The following is a 24,564-nucleotide window of genomic DNA, read 5'->3' as shown; positions in this document are numbered from 1 at the left end:
GCCAATTAGGGTGCTGTTTGTTCAACAGGCCAGCTGAGGGGTCTGACGGAGAGTTGGATGAGATGGAAATGTCTCAGCGGGGTGTAGGAGAAGCTGAGACGTCAGTCACTCAGGCAGGTGAAATTGTAAAAGTGAAAATGTAGCTGAGTGTTTTCAGTACTCCCAAAAGTTTCTCAGATTTGTGAAAAATGTGCTCAGAGACAAGAGGGTGTCCTCAGGTGTTGAGGTAACCCCATGAAAGAGGTTTAGGCTAAAGAAATGGGCTACAACATTCAGGAGGAATCTTGGTTCACTGGAAGTATGTTGAGTGTGTCTGGTATGTCACCTGTTCTTAGTTTTCTGTCACATGACCTGCAATAATTTATCAACAATATAAATATAACAATACCTTCTTTAACCAATCAACTGGAAACTCACTGTAAACCAAAGAAAAGAACAGAGGGAGCGTCACCCCATGTGCCGTGTGTGTTGGTTACCCTTGCTAATAAGTTTGCTGAAAGACAAAGCTGCTATGTTGCAGGCATGCCGGACCTACTAGTAATTGTTTGTGCTCATCAAGGAATTAGAAATAATTGTAAATTCACCGCTCTCATTACTGTGTGTTTTTAAGCTGGGGGACAAGACCAAACCGTTGTGAAAGTGAAACTTAACGATACACAGAGAAATGTCTGTTTACATCCACTGCAGCTTCAGTCTGATGGCCAGTTTATGTAATTGGCGAGACATCAGGCTGTGTTTCTCGCAAAAATGTATTCTGTTTCAATTTTTTGGGCACGCTTCACTATAGGCAAAACGAAAAACACTCATTAAAATGAATAGGAATACCTGCATTTTCACCACAAACCGCAAATAGTAGTTACGATCCTCAGATGAGGGCTTGACAGTTGTTTCTATATTTCTTTTGCTCCATCAACAGGGATATGTTGTGGTTTCTCTCTTGTGACAAATGTACTTACTGTAAGTCGCTTTGGACAAAAGTGTCTGCTAAATGCCCTTAATGTAAATTTAAATGTAAACGTAAATGAAAATATAGTTAATTTTCTTTCAATTTTCTTTCAACTTCCATTTCAACGACTAGTTACCTCATGCATCTAGTAGTGTGTTCGTGTGTTTCTTTATCTTAATAATTACTTTATTATTTCACCGTTTAGTCAATCTTCTCCTCGATTTGTCTCAATTTGTATTATCAACAATATAATATATTGATTATATGACATGGCTCATCCGTTCATCATATTTGTTTCTTTAAACACTGCGACTCTATCAGTGGCGGCTGGTGACTGAAAAAATTGGGGAGGACAGGAGGAAAACCAGTCCACTGTGTCATGTTATTATATACAAGTCAACTACTTATCCGTACTTTCTTAAATTCAATGAAAATTAAGCAATAAAACAATGACTTACAAGACTTCTTTAAAAAACATTTTATTAAATGGCTAATATACAAGACAAAAAACATTTCTTTCAGAAATTTGCTTATATTTCCTTTGAAACCGATTCCGATATCGCTGAAAACTCCATATTTCTTGTCCGAGCATGGCTGGCAGTGAAAGCTGTAAAATACATAGAAGTATTTTTTGTTTACGGTTGCATAAATGTGAGAAAGAAATTTGGGAACTGTTATTGGACCAACCTGCTGTCAATCTTGTATTCTGGTTGCTGATTGGTAAGGGAGGATGTCCTCCCTTAGCGCGTCATTTCACGTGTCTTAGCCAATCATAGATCAGCATGAAAAAATCCTAAATGCATTGAGTGAATGGAAGGAGATCCCTCCCACGGAGGACAGAAGCCCTCCGTCCTCCTCTAGCCCCCACCTTCCTGCTCCCTGCTCCTCTCACAGACTGCTGTCTCCTCCATCTGCAGCTGTCGCGGTTGAACCGTTTTAAGTGGATTTTCTTCCAAAGTAGAAACTTTTTTATGATATAATATATATATAATATTTTATAAATGATACTGAGATTTGGTAATGACTTATTTCAACCAGTTACTCTTTCTTAAAAAAAAAAATTTAACTTCCTCTTGCCTCTCAAAAATAGAGGAGGACCAACCTCCTCTGCCTCTATGGACGAGCCTCCTCTGGACTCTATGTATAGATATCATGTAATCAGCTACAATACATTCCAAAGCAAGATGGCATATGTGTTGCTCAATGATGCAGTGGAAGGGTTCATTGAAAAAATTGTTGCTTTACTTATTAAAAAGATGGAAATGAAGAAGGCTCCTGTTACAGTGGTAAGTAGGCTAAGTAAGGCAGTGCCAAGGTTACCAAAAAATTAATACCTGAATAAATTAATACCTCAGTGGGGAAAATCATTTTCCAGTAGACTTCCATGGCATTAGACTTGTAAACAGGTGAGCAAATCCACTCACCTTGAAATGATTTTAATTTCTACAAATGCATGCTGACTGTAACCACTGCAACTGTCTACAGAGCCACATTTGTGGCTAATGCATCAATTCCAATAAAAATAAAGACACAATCACTCTGGATTCCAGTGGAGTTGATGGGTTGTTATCTCTAATTCATGGCTACCATCCTAATTGCCCAGCATCAGACTACTAATACCCTCCATTTCCATTCACCTTTCTGTCTTCTTCCTTTTCATGTCATTAAATCTTTCCGTTTTATCAGTCTTTTGATCATCTGCCCCTCTGCAATTTATTTCCTTATTTTTTCTTTCCTTCTTTCCAGTAATCACCTTAGCAGTACTCCCGTCTCATCCACTAACTGGTGATCCAATTAACAGCTGTGACTGACTTGTACAGCTGTAACTCACCTGCAGGCAGACTCACTGGGTTCACCTGAATCATTTCAAACTTACAGTGCATAAGAGTGCACACGGGCCCTAAAATGGTGTATTGTGGCTGGACCGTCCAGCCCCGCCTTCCCGCAGGCTGCTGCCATTACCTTCTCGAATGATATGCAAACCATGCTCTACTTGCCCCTCCCCTCAGGCCCCTCCCTCTCAATGCCAAAACAGTGACAGAAAGTTGAAACTAAAAATCAGTGACACTGAAAAAAAACTGACATTGTAAAAAAATCTGTCACTGAAAAAAAAGTGACATGAAGAAAAAATCTGAAGATTGTCATTGAAAAATACAAAAAATCCCAATAAAATTAAATGATAAGATTTTTGATCTTATCTATATTATCGTATTTTGATTTTAATTATTTTAATTAGTTTCGTTTTTCAGTGCCAATACTTGTTTCAATGCCAATACAACTGTTTTCAATACAAATGTTTCAATGACAATGTTTCCTTTTTCAGTAGTAGTTGTTTTCAAAGCCAATTTCTTTTTTGGATGCCAAATTTTAAAGTCACCGTTCTGGCTCCATACATGGAGCTCTTAAAATTCACAGCTTATCAAAAAGGCCCAACAGAAGCTGAAATAGGCCAGGCTCCCACAGAAACTGTTTACAGGAGTAAACAGTCAACTTTTACAGGAGTACTATCGATAGTGTTCTGACCAACTGTGCAACAGTGTGGTTTGCCAACTGCAAAGCTGCCGAACACAAAGTCCTGCACTGTGTGGTTAAAGCTTCCCAGCACATTGTTAGGGCAGAGCCTCCTACACTGGACACTGTTGATGCCACCAGACTGAGGAAAAAAGCCAACAGCATCTGTAAGAATTGTACATTGAAGGCTCAGGACAATTAAATCTACCACCAACAGACTGAGAAACAACTTCTCCCGTAGAGCTGCGACCTTCATCCACTCCCCATAATGAACAAACCCACAGAAACTGCAGCAGTGGCTGACATACTTACTATTCTATATAATGCTTTACCATGCATAAATAAATAGGTGAGATCAGCCCAGTGCAAAAGTTTGTTTTTCAGTACCCATAAAATTCATTGTAAGGACATAATGAAAAGTGAAAAATGCCATTTTTTGTGTCATAATTGGAAATTGCAGCACTTTTACAACTGAAATACAATATAGTTGTTGTAACTGATGTTATGTGTATGTGATTTGAACATAAAGAGGCTTGACTCTTCAGCAACCAAGTAACCTTTTAAGCACATTTGCCTTTAATGAAGCACTAATTAAGAGTCCTGTTGGGATCTGGAAAAACACGGACTATCAGCTCCGTGATTACACATAGTGCTCTTCAATGGAAGCCTCAAAAAGCCTTAAGGTAAAGAGAGAAAGGATGAGCTGCTATTACTCGCCATAAATTATCCCCTGCCTGTGGCTTATGCCTATAAAACACATTTGAACTGAGTAGTCAAATGTGTCATGGCCAAGTTACTCAAAGGGACTGTGTTGATGCGGAGTTGTTGCTTCAGTTGCCACTGAGGTGATAAGTTGAGTATATACTCAAACCAGCAAAAGAATGGACTGATCGATAGCAAGCTTTTTTGAAAGAGCTGACCTTGGAGAGATTCTAAAATGGAGATGCTAAGGAATTTCTTCCATAAAGTTCCATGCATTATCCCATGAGAAATTAATCATAGTATCTCACAATGTTAAAGCAAGTGAGAAAAAGATTCCTTGATCTGTCCCTTAAACCAGATCCGCACAGGGAGTTAATAGGTTCTCTGCTGGGGTAAGTGCGTGTATGTGTAATCCTGCTGACAAACCAGCCAATCAACAGACCAACACACTCTAAAAACCTGAACTATCATGTACTCAAACTGTGAAAATCTGTTAAAAATACTAGAATGTTTTGTTGTAGAACTGAGTTATAGAGTTAATAATTAATAAATTAGTATGATGTCATAAAAAATAGAGTAGATATCATCAAAAATCCATAACATATCAATTAAACAGTAACCTTGAGCTAAATCCACTATCCAGAATCTGATGTTACTACAACTAGCACTGCGAGCTGCGAATGCTGCCATTCTGGAAACGTCTAGTAAATTAGACGGACCTTAGATACGACTCCTGGCAACAGGAGATAAACTCCACCCAGATCATTGAACCCTTAGCAGTAAGCTAATGTTATGCTAGCATAATAGGCCATATAATTTCACAGCATGTGAAAAAATAAGACAGGCTAGCTAACCAGCCACATTACTGACCACATTAATAAATGTGTGTCCGTCTGCAGCCTTAAGTAGAGAGTTCAGTGAACAGGAAGTGGGAGGATCTCTTGATATAGTGCGTTCAGAGGGACAGTGTAGTGTGGAGTGAACCTACATGAAGTCAGTTTAACCAGCCTTACAATCAAACAGGGCTATTCAGCTATTTATGAATAACCCATCACTTTATAATTTACTACAGCCCTGAGAGTAGGCTTGTTGTTGAAGCTTGTGTGTTACAGCGCTACCCTGTGGTGCTCAGAGGATGATGCAGTGAGGGACTATTCCTAGTTTCAAATAAGATAGTCACAGCCAGTTGATGCTGATGCTGCTCATTTTTCGAAACGTATATAAAGAACAGTAAACAGTAAACAGGCAGTTTTACTGGAAATACTTGAGGAGTGCCAGAGGGCCCCATATATCAAACGTTATTTCACACCTTCCATCCAGTCAGTACTAAATATTAACCCAGACCATGGAATAAACTTAATAATAATAGACTTAATTTAAAGACATAGTTACCTGGTGGATTTTTAGCAATTTATTTTGGTATGTCCAACCCAAACAATCACTCCAATGACAGTGGATTTATTTAGACAGTATAACTTTTTATTATTGTAATATTTACAAAGCCACTGAATCATTTTTAGAGTGCAAGTGAAAACATTACTTCCTTGATGGAGGTAATGAGGACAAACAAGTATCTGTGAATGCTACGCTATCTGTAAATTCTTGCCCTTACCTGCAGTGAGAAGATGCAGTGCAGGCAGAGAGTGACCATCACCACAGCCAGCAGCACGGTGGCCACGTTGCGCACATCGCTCAGCGACTCTACCAGGGTAATACTTCCTACCTGCCAGTCATAACACAGCACAATGGGTGCGAGGAGCAGACAGGCATTGAAGGACAGCAGGTAAGAATACGTCAGAATCCTGGGGAGAGGGAGCAGAGGGTGTGGACAATGTTAAGAAAAGATGGACGTGAAACAGAGGAGGAAAGAAAGAAGAGACAGATAAATTTGAATCACACAGCAATCTTATTAACTGTTTGACTTAATCTGCCTTCATTTACAATTTGATCATTGTAATGATCCCTTTTATCGCCATACTTAAGTGTTGAGTAGTTAATCTGAGGATAAAGTGAACTGCTGGCTGTCCAAGGTTGAATTAATGATTGAGAGTAATTGTCTAAGCAGACATCCAGTCATGTTGACACTGCTTTTGACTGCACCCTGAACAAGGAGATGCACCACTTCATTCTTCAGAGACATGCGCCAGCCTCTGGTTAGATCTTTGTGGCGAAGGATTCATCCTGCAGAGGGATAATGAGCCCAAACACACTTCAAAACTTTGACACAACTACTAAAGTCTTCCTGGAACTGTTCTCCACTGTCACCTGAGTTCAACCCTTTTCAACATTAATGCACATGCAGAGAGCCTGCATGGGCCCTGAGATAGCCAAGCACTTACAAAAGCTTTGTGGAACACTGTCAGATCATGCTGGGACAACAGTCAGCAGGTTTTACACTAACTTGTCAGTCCATGCAGCTTGTGAGCATGCTGTCATTGAAGTAAAAGAAGGACAAAGCAAACACTGAGACATTCTGATATTCATGGATATTTTTTCAAAGATTTAACTTTTGATTTAATTTTAAAGCTGATAAGATCTGATAAGAAGGAAATGTTTTCAAATATAAGTGAATTGAATATTTGCTGCTGTGTCAAACTGAATTTCCCCCACAAGAGATAAAGTTACAACCTATCTTATCTTATCTTTCCTCATCTTAGAGGTCTCAGACCTTTGGACACTACTGTTCTGTACTGTTTTCTGCCTTAATGTCGAATATAATTCAATATCCACCACTACTGACTACAGCATTATTACATTTATTTTTTTTTTATGGTTACATTTTGCACTCTCAGTTCTTGTTTAAAGTTTAAGGAAGATCATTGTCTGGTTTAGTACACATAAAGTCAACAATGAGATGAGACACAGCATGATTATTACATTTCATGTGAACCCTGGACTTCAGTGTCAAGGTGCTGTGCTCTGTATGCCACAACCATCCCGACTACTTTACTGTGACTCGGGTGCAATTGATAAAAATGAAACACTTCATTTAAACATTGCCCCAAACATAATCCAGCCAACAATTCAATTTTCACATAACTTGCTGTTGTAACGCCAGCTATAGGAAGCTGCTGGTATTACCTCTGGTATGGTCCTCTTAAGCCCTATTCGCACGGGAATAGCATTACCTCATGTGATTTAAAAATTACCCCACCACATCTGTGTTTCGTGCGGCACACAGACAGGATAACCGAAGTCTGTGTTTTAACTCGAATTTACTGACATTATCCCCCGGATATGATGTCAAGGCTCTGTGTAACCTATGTAAATCACTGAGATGCCCATTCGCACGGGACTAATACTATCACATGACCTCTGTGTTTAGTCAAATATGGTAGGTAATTTGTGGTGGAATTTTTACTTTACAAATTACTGACATGGCAGAATTGCACAGGATTAAGGTCACAGACGACCTCTGCAATTATTACAAATTACTAGAGGTCCCCAGGTAATACTAGTCCCGTGCGAATAGGGCTTTAGTTTACAATGCTGTCCAGAACAAGGATTACCGAGGAGCAATGTGAATATTTTACTCCCCACCTGTTCCTGCAATGTTGAACTTGTCTGAGTTAAGACCACGTCCACACTTGTGTTTTCCACAACAATAAAGATGGTTTCTTGAATATGGCCAGCGTACTTCCTCTTGCAATAAAGAATATAGTGGTAATGCATCATTTACTTCTCTGTTGACCGCTGGACGAAGCAGAACAGATTTCCATTGTTTTGGTAGTTGTGGGCAGAAAAAATCTGACACATAAACATCATTTCAAATTTGCCCACAGCAAAGGGGACAGGTCCTGCAGCATAAGAATTAACACGCTCATTAACATCGAGTCAGACAGCTCAGTGGCCGAGGGACATGTCATTACTGCCCGGTTTCCTTCTGGTGTGTAGTGAGAAGGAATGGTTTGTGGATTGAATGCGACATACTGTAGAATAAATCCATTTTACTGTACAGGTTGGAGCATATGTTACCACATTAACACAGAGCAGCAGCAAACTTTAGGAATGAAGACCTGCCCCATCTCTGACCATCTTTCAGACCAGGGGAAACTATTATGGTTTCTATTACTTTCAGTCCATCATGCACTGGCATATTGTGCTCTCCTCTAGCATCATAAAGTATCACTTGTCTTCAGGAAAACAGGCTGAAAGCATGATACAGACAAAACAAGTAGTCACTGTAAAGCTATTACAGTATGGCCCATGAGCCTGTCCTCAAAGTCTTTGAGTCTTTGAGTTGCAGACCAGTCAGAAAGCCAGGTAATAGCTACAGCCAATGAGAGCAGAGCCTCCACTCCTCTGCTGTCATCTGTAGCAGCCAGCGCAAGAATTTCACGAGGGCCATGGCCCTAGCAATTCGTGCCCCTGAAAAAAATATCTGCACTAAGGCCACATTGGCCTTGATGTCCCGCCTGCATTGCCCTAGTTGATTTTGCAGTTTTCTCCTCTGCCTCTTCCCTGTCAACACGGCTTTGAATACCGGCATCTTTTGCGGAAAAGAAATGCGTCTTTTTATGACATATTGGCAACATCAAATGAGACGATGCGTATATCACCAGTGGTAGGCTCGATTCGAGCCTGGCATGAACCGCTCGGGCGGGCTACAACGACAGTTTGACAGTAATCTATCCCTGGCTAACCAGGAGACTTCATCAAACGCACCCCCGATGTCCGCGTGGCAGAGACGTTGGGTCTGAGTAGGAGGAAAAAGTCGCCAGGTCTGAAACACACCAGCCCAACCGTTGGACGTCTGAAGCGTTTGGAGAGACTCGGACGAGGTCGGGAACATATATGTTTGGTGTGTTCGTGCTCTGTCGGAAGCTTTCGGAGCCGCACGGACGGAATTAATTTGCGTAAGTTTGGTAATGCCTCGCTGCATGTTTAGTATGCAGCTGTTTTTATCGGAAATAGTTAAGTTTCGTTTTGATCGAAAGTAAAGAGAGTTGCGTGCATATGGTTCTCGTTTACAACTCACAACACAAGCGCCACCCGCTTATTGCATCTCGCGCAAGCGCAGAACGTACACGCTACTGTGGCGTAGGCAGCACGTCGAAGCGGTGTGTTCAATGCAACTTTTCTGCCGAACGGGTCAGACAAGAGGCAACGGAGTGGTCGGAGAGTGGTCGGATAAGGCAGTTGGACGTCTGGGCGGTGTGTGGGGGCCTTAAAGGCAGGAACACACCAGCCCAACCGTTGGACGTCTGAAGCGTTTGGAGAGGCTCGGACGAGGTCGGGAACACATATGTTTGGTGTGTTCAGCTGCGTCGGAAGCTTTCGGAGCCGCGCGGACGTTGTCGGATCCAACTGAGCATGCGAAGTCTGAGGAGGAGGGCCGTCAGACGTCTGAGCCATTGGATCCTCTGATTGGTTGTGTGCCAGCTGAATGGCCGTTCTGATTGGCGGTGGGCTGGCGAATCAGCGCGGTGTGTGGTAGGGGCGGAATACTGTGTGCGCTTTGTTTTTCTATGTACTCCGTTCCGTCATTCCCCGTTTTCATGTTTTGCAGTAGTGGCACCAGACTAGTTGTTACGTCCGTTCAGGACGAATTAATTTGTGTAAGTTTGGTAATGCCTCACTGCATGTTTAGTATGCAGCTGTTTTTCTATCGGAAATAGTTAAGTTTCGTTTTGATCGAAAGTAAAGAGAGTTGCGTGCATAAGGTTCTCGTTTACAACTCACAACACAAGCGCCACCCGCTTATTGCATCTTGCGCAAGCGCAGAACATACACGCTACTGTGGCGTAGGCAGCATGTCGAAGCGGTGTGTTCAATGCAACTTTTCTGCCGAACGGGTCAGACAAGAGGCAACGGAGTGGTCGGAGAGTGGTCGGATAAGGCAGTTGGACGTCTGGGCGGTGTGTGGGGGCCTTAAGACAGTAGCCCTTTTTACACAGCGTCTCTGCATTAACTCCAGAGCAGTGGTTCGCTAATTCTCCGCCGATGGTGATTCACACAGAGCGAAGCATCTCCGCTGTACCGCTGTGTAATTCACACAGAAAGCCGGCGCTGCGGCTCCTAAAGAGGCGTGATGGTACACGTCATGATGACGATGTCGGTGTTTCCCAGGTGTTCCCTGAAGTCGGGAGATCGCGGTGATTTATTTTCACCAAAAACACTTGGTGAGTTAAAGTTTTTTTTGCCGGTGACAGACGCTGTTTTTCAGGCAGAAATGTGACGAAGAGTCGGGAGGACGGACGCTGCTCCACGTACAGCTGTGGTATTTTTTTTCTCATATAAGTTGCCAAAGACAGTTACAGTTACTACGTTACTTTTGTTTGGTCCTGCAACTTTGCTTTGTGGGACATTTCTCTGTATTTAGTTGAGTGAAGGACCTGTGTAGTTATCAGACTGTCAGACCGACACGCCCTCGCTCCGCCCCTCCGGCTTATCCGTTCACACTGGGACGGCTCGCACGCTGAAATTCTACCTGACTCTCCATCCCCATCTTCAAACGATAGTGACTGATTAATCACATAACCTGGCATAAATGATTGTCACTTTGTAGTATATGTTAAAAATAAATGTAAAATAAAAATAAATGCATTTATGAATTAATAAATAGTTGAAAGTTGAACATTTCTCGCCTGAGCTTGTTTTATGTATTCATTTCACAGATATTTATACATTCTTAGTCCTTAAATTAAATTCACTTGGACTTAAAATCATTGTTTTATTTTATGGCCTTACTGCCCTGGCTTTTGGCCTTTGTGCCCTTAATATAAATAATTGACAATACGAAAGGCCAAGTGGCCTTGCCCCCAAAATGGGGAAATTCCAGGCCTGGTAGCAGCTCTCGGAACCCAGTCTAACCAGCATGTGCGACCATGGCTCCTTGCTGAACCACAATATGAGCAGGCAATCATAAGTTTTCTTTCTTTGATAATCCATCCCCTTCTCCTTTTTCATTGCAAATCACATACAAACAACCTCAAACTTTTGGCCTGTGTATTCCCATGTAACGTCTCACGTGTGTGATCTTGTAGTCATGTAGTAGGGGTGGGGGAAAAAATCGATTCACATAAGAATAGTGATTCTAATCATCCACAATTCTGAATCGATTCATAAACTTCCAAAATCGAATTTTTTATTAACATTCCCCCGTCTCTATGTGCGCCCCCACGGGCTTCCATACACAGCGTTGCAGCAAGCTTGGGGAAAGAAAGGCAATGAATTTGTCTTCAAAATAAGAGCTTTACATTGCACCCCATTGGAGTTTAGAACTGGGTTCTTAGCGGGGTGCTTTTAATTTGAAAGTAGCGACCGTTCCTATCTTGCCGCTACAACAACAAGCTAACAGCGAAGACAGCTTCAGAGACTGAGGAGACGCTAGCATCTCCTGGATCTCAGAAGCTGTCCAGTTGCTCATCTTGACATCCGCGGATGAAGTGATGGACTGACTGCTGTGATCAGCTGTATCCTGGTTTTAAAACTCCCCGGCTGTGGGGCGCACAACAGTGCAGGTCATCCACACCTCCGCCCATCTCATGCAATTTCCGGCATAACGACGTCTCGGATTTAGATCGGAATGGAGTTGGGTAAAAGTGTACCCTCCGAGGATGGTTTGGTGGACCAGGACAGACCCCCAATTTACCGGCTTCTTTCTAAATCCGCGGACGGAGCCGCAAAAAGGATGGTCAAATTGGCGGCTTGCTGCCCAGTATAAAAGTGGCTATTAACTATGCAAACAAGGGCAGCCATGCACTGCAGGCACAATGTCAAACAGAAGTGCACAAAAAGAAGGTGCAGGTCATAACATCCACACACAGTGTAGCCAGCACCTTCCTTTCAAGCAGAGAGACAGCAACTTTTTCAAAAACCCATATTCATCTAGTCAAAATACACTCTTTAAGGGCTTGCTTTTTTCATTCTGCAGCAGATTGCACTATTAAAGTTGTGCACATTTCATTTAAGTTTGCTTTTGTGTGATTACATCATTGGAATCAGTTAATTTAAAAATCACATTATCTTATACAAACTGTATTGTTTTGATGCCATAATTTGCCTTAACACACTATGCATTGTATCAATTTTTGAATCGAGAATCAGTTGAATCGAGAATCGATTTTGAATCGAATCATGACCCTAAGAATCGGAATCGAATCGAATCGTGAGGCACCCAAAGATTCACATCCCTATCATGTAGAGTGAAATCCATGACTGTAATATTCCAGCAGAATAAGACAGAAATTCGTGCACTGTGCTCAAACCAGATGTGAACCTCGGAGTTTACATTAGCAAGCTAATAATTTTTCTTGCCCATTGGTCCTTTTCTTGGCACATAACCATTGTTTATCAGCTATTACATTCCTTTCCTACAACTGACTCCCAGCAATTCCAAGCACCACTCACAGTTGGTTCTCCCCTCCGACTACAGCAAAACAAGGTTACAACACAAAAGATGCTGAGCTAGAGTCCTCATCGACTCTGACAGAGGTTGTGCCGGACTGAATTGTGAACAGGCTGTGAAAACCAACCACAGGTTAGGTATTGATTTCCTCAGGGCGATATAACGGAAGAGTCAGAAGCTCGCTGTGGCTGTGAAGCCATTTGCTGACAGCTCGAGAGCAAACGGCACACGGCAAATCCCCTCTGAAAATGACAATGAAAACATGTCAGGAAGACAAGCCTCTTTCACACTGCCATTTGCATGCGGGGATCCTGCTCCAATTCTCCGCACCGTCCTCTGTGTGAAAGCTTCGGATGCGGAGAGGGGGGAAATTTCGCTCCGGCGCTGATCCGCCTCTGGAGGTAGTATCAGGGCCGCATTATTGGTGAGCCGTCCCAGTGTGAACGGATAATCCGGAGGCATGGAGCGGGGGCGTGTCGGTCGTGCAGTCTGATAACTACACAGGTCCCTCACTCAACTAAATACAGAGAAATGTCCCACAAAGCAATGTTACAGGACTGAACAAAAGTAATGTAGCCCAGAGGAAAATTTTACTGCTCAAAGCTTGCTCCTTTATGGCTATGGAGCCGTAAAGGAGCTCAATGAGAGTTCTCATTTCAGTCTCGTTGTCTTTTTTGGTCCCAAACATTTCTCATTTGTTTCTCCTAAAATTCCTTAGGAGCAATAGGTGAGACTTGAGACTTTACCACTTAAACCTTGCTCCTTTCCAGCACTGGGGAGACATTCTGAAACTTCATTGAGAGCTTGATGAGATCTCCTTTGAAACTTACAGGGAGCCCAATTTGAGATTTTCTGCACCTGTTTCTCAGGAGAAATCAGCCACAGCCTCACTTTGGTCTCACATAGATCTCATAGTTGTCTAGGAGGAATGAATGAGACACTACTGAGATCTCTTTTCCAATTTTCGTTTCCTCTGGGAGTAACTGTAACTGTCTTTGGCAACTTATATGACGAAAACAAATACCACAGCTGTACGTGGAGAAGCGTCTGTCCTCCCGCCTGTCCTACTGACTCTTCCTCACATTTCTGCCCAAAAAACAGCATTTGTCACCGGCAAAAAACTTTAACTCACAGAGAGTTTGTGATGAAAATAAATCACCGCGACCATCAGCCCTCCGGACCGAGACTTTCCCCCAGAAAACAGCCTCCATCCCCACGAGTGACAGAGCCAGACAGCGTCCTGTTTACTGATGGTGATTATGTATAATTATTTAATTAAGCGCGAAAAACTTAACTCCATCACTTTCCAGGATGTTTGGTGGGTCAGGATCTCAATCACTACACATTATAACAGCATCTATATGATTATAAACTGTCCGCGGGTTTGGATTAACAGGGGAACACCTGGGGATACGCCGACGTCATCAACATGTCGTGTACCGTCACGCCTCTTTAGAAGCCGCAGCGCCGGCTTTCTGTGTGAATTACACACGTGAATGCGGAGATGCTTTGCTCTGTGTGAATCACCATCGGCGGAGAATTGGCGAACCACTGCTCCGGAAATAATGTGGAGACGCTGTGTAAAAAGGGCTGTAAGGAGCTAGCACTGCTCCTCCCTCTTCCTCCCTCTACTGTCTCCCTTTGTTCCCCTGACTTCTGCTCCAATTGGCTGTTAAGGAGATTTACGTCTAGAGTGAGATACAGGAGACAGAGTCTGAATTAAAATACAGGCTCAGGTCAAAAGGCATACACGGACTTGCAGAGGACTTGCAGGGGTTGTCTTTAGCTCACACATGCACACTAGGGCTGCACGATTCTGGAAAAAATGTGAATTACGATTTTTTTGCTTAGAATTGAGATCACGATTCTCTGGCACGATTTTTTTCACAAAATGTTTATTGCACTGATGAACTTGAACAAAACAAAAAAAAACATGATAGTGTGGCAGATACTACTATGCCTCTGCCAAAGCAATGTTTTTTTGTTCATTTCAAGTTCTATCATTGGATGAGAAATTATTTTTACACAAATAAAAAAAAAAAAAATTAGTCTCCCAAGATGAGAGGGCATCCTTTTATACCTCATGTTTTACAGTGTTTATTGGGGCCGTATTTTAAGCTAGGTGATATGCGATAGCTGCTGTGATCGGCTTTCTAAAATGGAAGCATAATTTTCTTCCTTTTCCAAAAGCCGCCTCAGAGGTAGAGGTAAATATGTGACTTGACGTGAGGCCCGACGTTGGGCTGTGAGCAGTTGACAACGAATTTGTCTTCAAAATAAGAGCTTTACATTACACCCCATTGGAGTTTAGAGCTGGGTTCTTAGCGGGGGGCTTTTAATTTGAAAGTAGCGAAAACAGACCCCCAATTTGCCGTCCTCTGTCTAAATCCGCGGACCTAGCCGCCAAAAGGACGGGCAGATTGGCAGCTTGCTGCCCCGTCTAAAAACGGCTTCTCACTCACTCCTTCCATACACTTAATTGCAGGCGGGCTTCCGCCACTGAATCACGTGTTGTAAAGACGTTTAACACAGGTTGAGGGCGGAGGCAGCGGCAGTGCTGCGTTTGGGGGCGCTTCAAAAAATCCGGGAGGAAATTAGGAGCATTTGTTTGTGATTCAGCTCGAGATATAAAATGCTTCAGAATCGCTGTGTGTAGATATGAGATCACGTGTATGTGTGAATCGAGATCGCGATTTTTAAACGATTTTTTGTGCAGCCCTAATGCCCTATATTATAATCAATCCTGTGCTTTTTACCTGCTTAAAAAAACTTTGAATTAGATGGCAAACAATTTTGTTGGATGATCACTTAAGGTCTGGTTTTGTGGTTTGTGTGAGTTCGGTTCCTGTTTCATTCTCACAGTTTTATCTCATTGGACAAGTCGGGATGTGATGCCTCCTGCTGATATCTTGATTTTTAATTTTTGACAAAACTAAGCTTCTGTTAAACAGCTGTATAGCTAGGATAAGCAATTGTATTGTCTTGCATTAATTAGCCCAGAAGAAGCACATTCATGTTGAACAGAGCAAACCATAGGGGAAGCTGAGACCTAAAGTCATAATTACATTATTATTTTTTTTTTTATTTCTACCTGCCCACTGTCAGTGTTGAATGGCTAAGACAATAGCGGGAAGGATTGAGTGAGTATACACTGACAGACAGAAAGGTTATAAGGGAATAATGGAGACTCAGCCAGACATCAGGGAGCAGAAATAATGAGAGGAGAAAATGAAGGTGAGAAGGACAGAAGGAGCAAAGGATATGAGAATCTGCTATAAATTTCCCAGGTTGCCGACGGAGAGGAGAGCTATATTTCACTGCTGCTCTGCTAATAATAGATGATAGACTGTTGCACTGATGAGGGCCAGCAAACCTCTCTGTTGTCTGCAAGCACCCATAATTCTTAATTCAAACTCGGTATTATCACATTACTAACTGCTACTGACAAATTGCAGCTTCCTGTCAAACTCAATGTTAACAATTTTTTTTGTCAACCAGACAAGTGTCAATTTAAAGCTAATGAGGGTCATGGATGCTAAGTACACTCTGCCAAACATCAGTCCCTCAGCTGTACGCAGAGTGGAGGTTCAAAGTGGAGCAGCAGCTTAGAGATGATATGTGGTCTGGTCGCACGTCCAAACCACATCAGGTCTTACAGAACAGGAGGCTACAAAAGATACTTTTGGCAGGAGTACTACTTTGTACTACTTACTTCTGAAGTCCTGAGAACCCTTTATAACCCAATCATCTCCACATCCAAAATACAAATTATTATTATTAGTAGTGAACTTAAATTAAAAATAGAGTTTTTTTCCGTAATTCTCACCACCACTGTGTGCGTGTATGTGTGTGACACTGACCTGGTAAGCAGGTGAGGTGAGAAGGAGGCGGGGTTGTCCTGTTCAGAGAAGAGAGGCATGGATCCTCCCATCAGCCACAGCCTTACCGACATGATGATCACCACCTGGAGGAAGGTGGGCAAACAAGCCAGTACAGTTATAATAAGTGTTGGAAAAGACATTTTTACCAGCCACCATTTTGCATTTGTCTGGGTAAAAAAAAAAAAAAAAAAAATCAACAACAACACAGTCACAAAAATTGTTTACTTGAAATGACTTACAATCCTTTTTAATTTTTTTAGATTTTTGACCTGGGTTCAACTTGCTAACCTCCACCCAAGCAGCCGTGCAAGTTACCTTCTAAAAGCAATATATTACATATGACTGGTTACTTTAATTTTAAAGTAAAATATTTTGTTAAATATTACTGTCTGAATAGAGTAGTATATTACTTATTACACTACCTTTTAGTTACTTTCAACAAAATGTCAAATAACCTATATAGAACAATAAAAAATAATTAAAAAATATTTATTTTTTAAAATATATAATTTTATGAGATAGCTTAGTCATATGAAACATAGACCTGTGCCTTCTGTAGCCTGTAATGACCTGACAAGACAAAAGTCCCTTTTTCTGTGCCATTTTATTATAGTCCACAAAATAAGGAATTGGGAACAAACCCATTCTCTGTAGGAGGATTAGGCTTCATCATTGGGCCTTTGAAGTATGGCTCATTTCAGTCACAGAGAAACTGAAAAAAAGAACTTATAGGCTTGGCTATATTAAATACACAGAGCTATATTAATATGGTCATGTTGGTGTGGATGTATTCTTAAAAAAAACAACAATAAACACTTCACTTCAGTCAGTAATGTGGATTGTAACGTGTTACATGACATAACTGTAGTAATATATTACTGAAACATAAGTAGTAATGCGTCACATTACTCAGTCTCCGCTGAAATAGATATATTAATGTAATGGGTTGCTTTTCTAACATGTGACCCCCAGCACTGCTTGTGACATTTTATGCTTCATAGTCCTTTACAGCCTCCTATTTCAAAAGCTTTTTGCTCAAAATAAAGCTATTTGTCTTGCTGTTCCTTACAAAACAACTGTTAAACGGCTGTAGCTCAGTGGGTTGAGCTGGTGGACGAGTAATCGGAAGGTTGCTGGTTCGAATCCCCTGCTCCCCTGGGGTGGGACTGAACTACATGCCGAAATATCCTTGAGCAAGATAATGAACCCCAGAATTGCTCCTGATGTGCAGTTGGCACCCTGTAGGGCAGCCACTGCCATCAGTAAGGGTCCTGCAATGAGCTGGCGACTCGTTCAGGGTGTACCCTGGCCTTTGCCCATAAGTCGAACTGGATTTGGCCCCAGTAAGGAATAAAAAGCGGCAACATCCCGCAACCCTGACGGAAAAGAAAAACAAAAGAACGAACATTGCAGCTCACTTCATGTTGATCACCATTGTGGCTTTCTCCTTCTTCTACTGATAATGGCACTCTGTGAAACACACATCCATCCATCCAGGGTGCTTCGCAGTGTGCGACCCGAAGCAGTCTACCTGGCGTGTCTGTGTTTGTATTTTATCTCTGTTTTTTTTACCTTTGGTGGCGTGGGAGATCTTTTATGTCTGACACTCAGTTCATGGACTATGGGCTCCTTGGCACAGTTCTATGCACTTTTTTTGCGATAACGCTATCGTTGGCGTTTATCTGCCATGAGGCAGTCGGACAAGGTGCACCCGGCAAGTCCGGGAGTCGCATTATCTTCAGTCATGAGCTCCTCCTTTCCTTGCGGACCAGCACTGGTGGAAGAGTACCGGCAGGTATACCGGCTCATACGTCGGAGACTGAAACGTCTCAGCCTGGACAACCGCCGCCGGCTTCCTCCGCTGCCTACGGTTCTGCTCTCAAATGCACAGTCCATCAGGAACAAGGTGGATGAGCTGGAAGCATGGGCCAAATTCAAACCCGAAGTTCGGGAAGCATGTCTGCTAGCATTCACTGAGACATGGCTCAGTGAAGCGGATCAAGATGGGGACCTGGCCATAAGTGGGTTCGGCAGCCCACTTCGTCTTGACCGGTCCCCAGAGATCACAGGGAAGAGTCGAGGAGGGGGAGTGTGTCTTTTTGTTAATCGGAGGTACTGTAACACCGTTGTGATCCGGGAAAAGTTATGTACTCCTGATATTGAACTGCTGTCTGTCTCACTCCAGCCTCACTATTTACCCCGTGAATTTCAACAGCTGTTTTTCACGCTTGTTTACATTCACCCACGTGCCAGCGCAGCCGCAGCGGCACAGCTGATCGTAGATGTCACACATAGACTCGACTCTACCTGCCCTGATGCTCCAAAGTTTATCCTCGGGGATTTTAATCATTGCACCTTGACCAAGTCACTGAAAACCTATGAACAATATGTGTCTTGTGCCACCACTATAAGAAACTCAACGATTGATCTATGCTATGGTTCAGTAAGCAGTGCTTATAAATCCTTGCCCATACCTTCTCTTGGTGCTTCCTACCACAACTGTGTGTTTTTAATGCCCACGTATAAGCCTGCCCTCAGACGTCTTGAGCATGAAGAGAAAGAAGTCCAAATCTGGTCGGAGGACAGTGTTTCATCTCTCCAGGCCTGTTTGGACTGCACTGATTGGGACTGTTTCTATGATAGCTGTGAGAATATTGACGTCCTCGGTGACACGGTTTCCTCCTATATTTCATTCTGTGTAAACTCTATTATCCCATCAAAAAAAGTTGTTGTTTATCCTAATAACAAACCCTGGGTAACTAAGGAGCTCAAAACCGTTATTAACAAAAAGAAAAGGACCTTCTTCACAGGTGATCTTCTTGAGAAAAAGGCCCTCTCCAGGGAGGTGAGGAAAGAAATAGCAAAAGCTAAAGTAAACTACAAGAATAAAATCGAAATGAGGTTTGCAGGTGGCAATATCAGAGCAGCTTGGCAAGGACTTAAATCAATAGCCTGTGTTAACAAGCAGGCAGATGAGGCCAAGCAGCACACCACCATTAAAGGAGTACCGGATGCTGAGTTACCAAACGCTTTCAATTGTTTTTTTTCCCGTTTTGAAAGTTGTGATTTTACTCAGAATATCTCTGCATTGAAGAATTCTCTTGTACCCCTGAGTGATTTTGTTATTTGCAAAGATCAGGTTACAGCTTTGTTGAAGAAAACCAACATAAGGAAGGCTGCGGGCCCAGATGCTGTCTGTGGGCGCACACTGAGGTACTGTGCCAACCAGCTCAGTGAAGTTTTCTCTACACTCTGTCAGATGTGTGTCAATCACTGTCAGCTTCCTTTAATTTGGAAAAGCTCAACAATAATTCCAATCCCCAAAACAAAAAATCCTGAGCAACTTACTGAGTTTAGGCCTGTCGCTCTTACATCACTTATTATGAAAATCTTTGAGAAAATTCTGAAAGATGAGATTGTCTCTTTAGTGTATGACAAATTAGACCCCTTACAGTTTGCATATCAACCTGGAAAAGGAGTGGAGGATGCTAAGCCCCTCGTCCTTGACAAAATCTACAAGCACTTGGAGAAGCCAAAATCACATGTGAGACTTTTATTTGCTGACTTCTCTTCAGCTTTTAATAAGATGCAACCACATATTTTAATTCAACGACTTTCCTCTTATTTTAATTTACCTGATCAGTTCTTATTGTTGCTTCTAAAATTTTTAACTGATAGGAAGCAGCAGGTCTTAGTTAATGGAGCTTTGTCAGATGTTGTGGTTTCAAATACAGGCTCCCCACAGGGTTGCGTTCTATCTCCCCTTCTTTTTATTTTGTATACAGACAGTTGCAGGTCTCACAAAGAGGGCAGCTACCTGGTGAAATTCTCGGATGACACAGCACTTCTGACTCTACTCCACGTGTCAGAGTCAGACCACGGTAGTGCCCTGCCAGACTTTGTTAGCTGGTGTGACGAAAATTTCCTCGATCTTAACGTGAACAAAACCAAAGAGCTTGTCATTGATTTAAAAAAAAAAATGGTGGAAAACATAAGGCAAGTACAATTCATGGGAATAAGGTCGAAATTGTTGAAATTTATAAGTACTTAGGCACTGTTTTTGATTCACAGCTGAAGTTTGACAAAAATATTGAGTCCATTGTCAAACGAGGCCAGCAGAGAATCCACTTACTAAGAAAGCTGAACTCTTTTAAAGTCTGTAACAAAATGTTGTGTATGTTTTATCAGTCTTTTGTCGAGAGCATTTTAACTTTTTCCTTCATCTGCTGGTTTGGTGGCCTGACTGTAAGAGACGAAAACGGCCTCTGCAGCATTGTAAAGGTCTGCTCTAAAATAATTGGCACCCAGCAGAGGGACTTGGGGTCTTTGTGGGAGAGGCAGGTGGTTCAGAAAGCCAAAGGAATAATTTCCCAGTATGGCCACATCCTGTCCTCTGAGTTTACGACTATGCCTTCGGGCCGCCGTTTTATAGCACCTATCAGGAGGACAAATAGGTATGCCAATTCTTTATCCAATCTGCTATTAAGCACTTGAACATGGACAGTGGCTGCCACTATGTGTAACATTGTAAACTTGTGTCCCAGTGTCCCTGTAACTTAATGTGCCACTTATTATTTATTACTATTTTACTCTTATTCTTGGTCTCTGTTATTTAGTTGTGCCACTCCACACAATTATGTGACAGTGGCCTAAGTGCCTTGGCCCCCTGGGATATGTACTGATCTGCACATTAGTGTACCCCCGTTTGTCGCCTTGCTGCTCATTGTTATGTCATGGTTGTTGTTTGTGTTTTTCTATGCCAGAACTGCTTGAACTGAATTGCCCCCTGGGGACTAATAAAGTTGTCTGAACTGAACTGAACTGAACTGACAGACTAGCAGCAACACAGGCACTTGAATGCTCTCTGTCTTTGAATCTCCTATCTACATTTGCTTACAGTGGGGCAAAAAAGTATTTAGTCAGCCACCAATTGTGCAAGTTCTCCCACTTAAAAAGATAAGAGAGGCCTGTAATTTTCATCATAGGTACACTTAAACTATGAGAGACATAATGGGGGGAAAGAATCCAGGAAATCACATTGTAGGATTTTTAATGATTTAATTGGTAAATTCCTCATTAAAATAAGTATTTGGTCACCTACAAACAAGCAAGATTTCTGGCTCTCACAGACCTGTTACTTCTTTAAGAGGCTCCTCTGTCCTCCACTTGTTACCTGTATTAATGGTACCTGTTTGAACTCGTTATCAGTATAAAAGACACTTGTCCACAACCTCAAACAGTCACACTCCTAACTCCACTATGGCCAAGACCAAAGAGCTGTCAAAGGACACCAGAAACAAAATTGTAGACCTGCCCCAGGCTGGGAAGACTGAATCTGCAATAGGTAAGCAGCTTGGTGTGAAGAAATCAACTGTGGGAGCAATTATTAGAAAATGGAAGACATACAAGACCACTGATAATCTCCCTCGATCTGGGGCTCCACACAAGATCTCACCCCGTGGGGTCAAAATGATCACAAGAACCACACGGGGGGACCTAGTGAATGACCTGCAGAGAGCTGGGACCAAAGTAACAAAGGCTACCATCAGTAACACACTACGCCGCCAGGGACTCAAATCCTGCAGTGCCAGACGTGTCCCCCTGCTTAAGCCAGTACATGTCCAGGCCCGTCTGAAGTTTGCTAGAGAGCATTTGGATGATCCAGAAGAGGACTGGGAGAATGTCACATGGTCAGATGAAAACAAAATAGAACCTTTTGGTAAAAACTCAACTTGTCGTGTTTGGAGGAGAAAGAATGCTGAGTTGCATCCAAAGAACACCATACCTACTGTGAAGCATGGGGGTGGAAACATCATGCTTTGGGGCTGTTTTTCTGCAAAGGGACCAGGACGACTGATCCATGTAAAGGAAAGAATGAATGGGGCCATGTATCGTGAGATTTTGAGTGAAAACCTCCTTCCATCAGCAAGGGCATTGAAGATGACACGTGGCTGGGTCTTTCAGCATGACAATGATTCCAAACACACCGCCCGGGCAATGAAGGAGTGGCTTCGTGAGAAGCATTTCAAGGTCCTGGAGTGGCCTAGCCAGTCTCCAGATCTCAACCCCATAGAAAATCTTTGGAGGGAGTTGAAAGTCCGTGTTGCCCAGCGACAGCCCCAAAACATCACTGCTCTAGAGGAGATCTGCATTGAGGAATGGGCCAAAATACCAGCAAGAGTGTGTGAAAACCTTGTGAAGACTTACAGAAAAAGTTTGACCTCTGTCATTGCCAACAAAGGGTATATAACAAAGTATTGAGATGAACTTTTGTTATTGACCAAATACTTATTTTCCACCATAATTTGCAAATAAATTCTTTAAAAATCAGACAATGTGATTTTCTGGATTTTTTTTTTTCTCATTTTGTCTCTCATAGTTGAGGTATACCTATGATGAAAATTACAGGCCTCTCCCATCTTTTTAAGTGGGAGAACTTGCACAATTGGTGGCTGACTAAATACTTTTTTGCCCCACTGTATATGTCACCCTGGCTACAATCCTAAGACAGGTTACTGTTAACTGTTGCTGACAGCTAAATGACATCTGACAGACAATTTACTCTGGGACATTTAAAAATAAAATGACAAAATTGAACAGGGCAGGATTGCAATCATCATTTTTAACTCAATTATGTAAAAATAATGCAAAATTATTTGAATGAAATATTCACTGTGATAAGTCTCCTTAAATTAAGTTTCATACCATAAAGAAATGAAATCAATCTAACAAATACTCACATAGCCAGAGATAAAGCAGGCTCGTTTGATGAAGGGGCTGCAGATGTGAAGGAGGTCTCCGACCTTGGAGCCGGATAGGTGACTGAGGGACACACAGACATACAGAGGGGTCAGTCAGGCAATTGTCAGGCATTCAATTCTCAATTTGACAAAAAGAAAAAGAGGGCACCACAGGGCACTCATGCTTTGAGTCAGAACTATGGCTAACATTACAGCTGCTGTAAGTGACACATATAAATAAGTGATAAATAGCTCTGTATTCCAACAATAATCACTGTTAGAGGGTGTTTGGTCAGTAACCCAGGTCTCTCATCCTACTTTTGAACAGTGAATTCACTGTTTTACAGGAAAGTGTTTGTGCCCAATTGCAGTCTGTGCTTGTTGGGTGTACATCCAAGGCCATCTGGCCATTTGGATATTGTTTTGTAAAATCTCCCTTTCTCAAGTTATCTCTGAGTGTGCTATAAACTGTGACTTTGTCTCTGACTCTTGCTTAGTCTCTGCCAGGATTTGTTTGGTTGATGAGGCTGGCCTTTCAGCTAAAATTGGTTAACTCTGTTTACTTTTTGCTTTTACCACTTTATTAAATACACAAAGACAACATTGTGAGGAACATCTAGTATTTAGTCACCTCTAAATAAGGATTTCCATCACAGAGGTCAACTTAAGAATGCGAACCATACTGGTATCTAATGGCATATGGCATCAACAACAAGCTGCATGCAGATGGAGCAGTAGCAACATCTAAGTTATTGCAAGCTTCCAATGGCTGTGTTGTAGTGTTGTAGTTCCTGCTCATATGCACATCAGAACTCTTCTCTGCTATAAACTATGACTGGTTGTTAAGGAAACCTTAGAAACATCACATAACCTGAAAATAACCAGCATGAAATGCAGCTGAGGTAGAGTTTCTTTGACAGGAAAGCAGAGCAACAAGTGAACGCTGCAGTGTTATCTAACATTATTGCTACAAAGATAGCAGTTGATGCCAATGAGCAGTTTTGTCTGCAACAAAAGAGATCTGACTTTCAGTGCTTTAATATGTGAATTCAGAAAGCTCACTGAGCTCCAGGAGGCTGAACTGTCTGAGCACAAATTGCACACTTTGAGAGGTTTGACTGTAAATAACTGTTCACTGCAGCTAAAGAAAATGGATATTGATGACCTGTTACTGCTACATGTTTTGTGGTCTTTTGAAGACAAGATTTTATCACACCTTTGTATGAGTCACAATGAATTATCCTGACCATTGTCCAAGAGGACAGTAGAGATAAAACAAATTTCATGGACTCCATCAGTGCTCAAGATGGATTGGCAGTACTACTCAGGTAAAATTATATTTTGGATGTGTAATTTGCAGCCTGATATACATTACATAAGCAATTAAATAACCAAGATTTATTAGAGTAGGCCATCAGTAAAGTGTCTCCTAAA

General features: G+C 42.0%; 1 protein-coding gene across 1 annotated transcript in view; it reads right to left on the bottom strand.

The window, feature by feature from the left end:
- tmtc1 (transmembrane O-mannosyltransferase targeting cadherins 1) overlaps positions 1 to 24,564 on the bottom strand; it is a 276,866-nt gene that overhangs the window by 108,705 nt on the left and 143,597 nt on the right. Inside the window, exons 5-7 of the mRNA XM_030439340.1 lie at positions 23,131 to 23,212; positions 16,370 to 16,473; positions 5,772 to 5,961 (exon numbers count right to left, since the gene is read on the bottom strand). Coding sequence (XP_030295200.1) covers positions 5,772 to 5,961; positions 16,370 to 16,473; positions 23,131 to 23,212 — 376 coding nt within the window. The remainder of the gene's footprint in view (positions 1 to 5,771; positions 5,962 to 16,369; positions 16,474 to 23,130; positions 23,213 to 24,564) is intronic.

The sequence above is a fragment of the Sparus aurata genome, chromosome 14 (assembly GCF_900880675.1).
Source record: "Sparus aurata chromosome 14, fSpaAur1.1, whole genome shotgun sequence".
Classification (NCBI taxonomy): Eukaryota; Metazoa; Chordata; class Actinopteri; order Spariformes; family Sparidae; genus Sparus; species Sparus aurata.
Note: the sequence above shows the minus strand (reverse complement) of the source record. Positions and strands in the feature narration are given on the sequence as shown.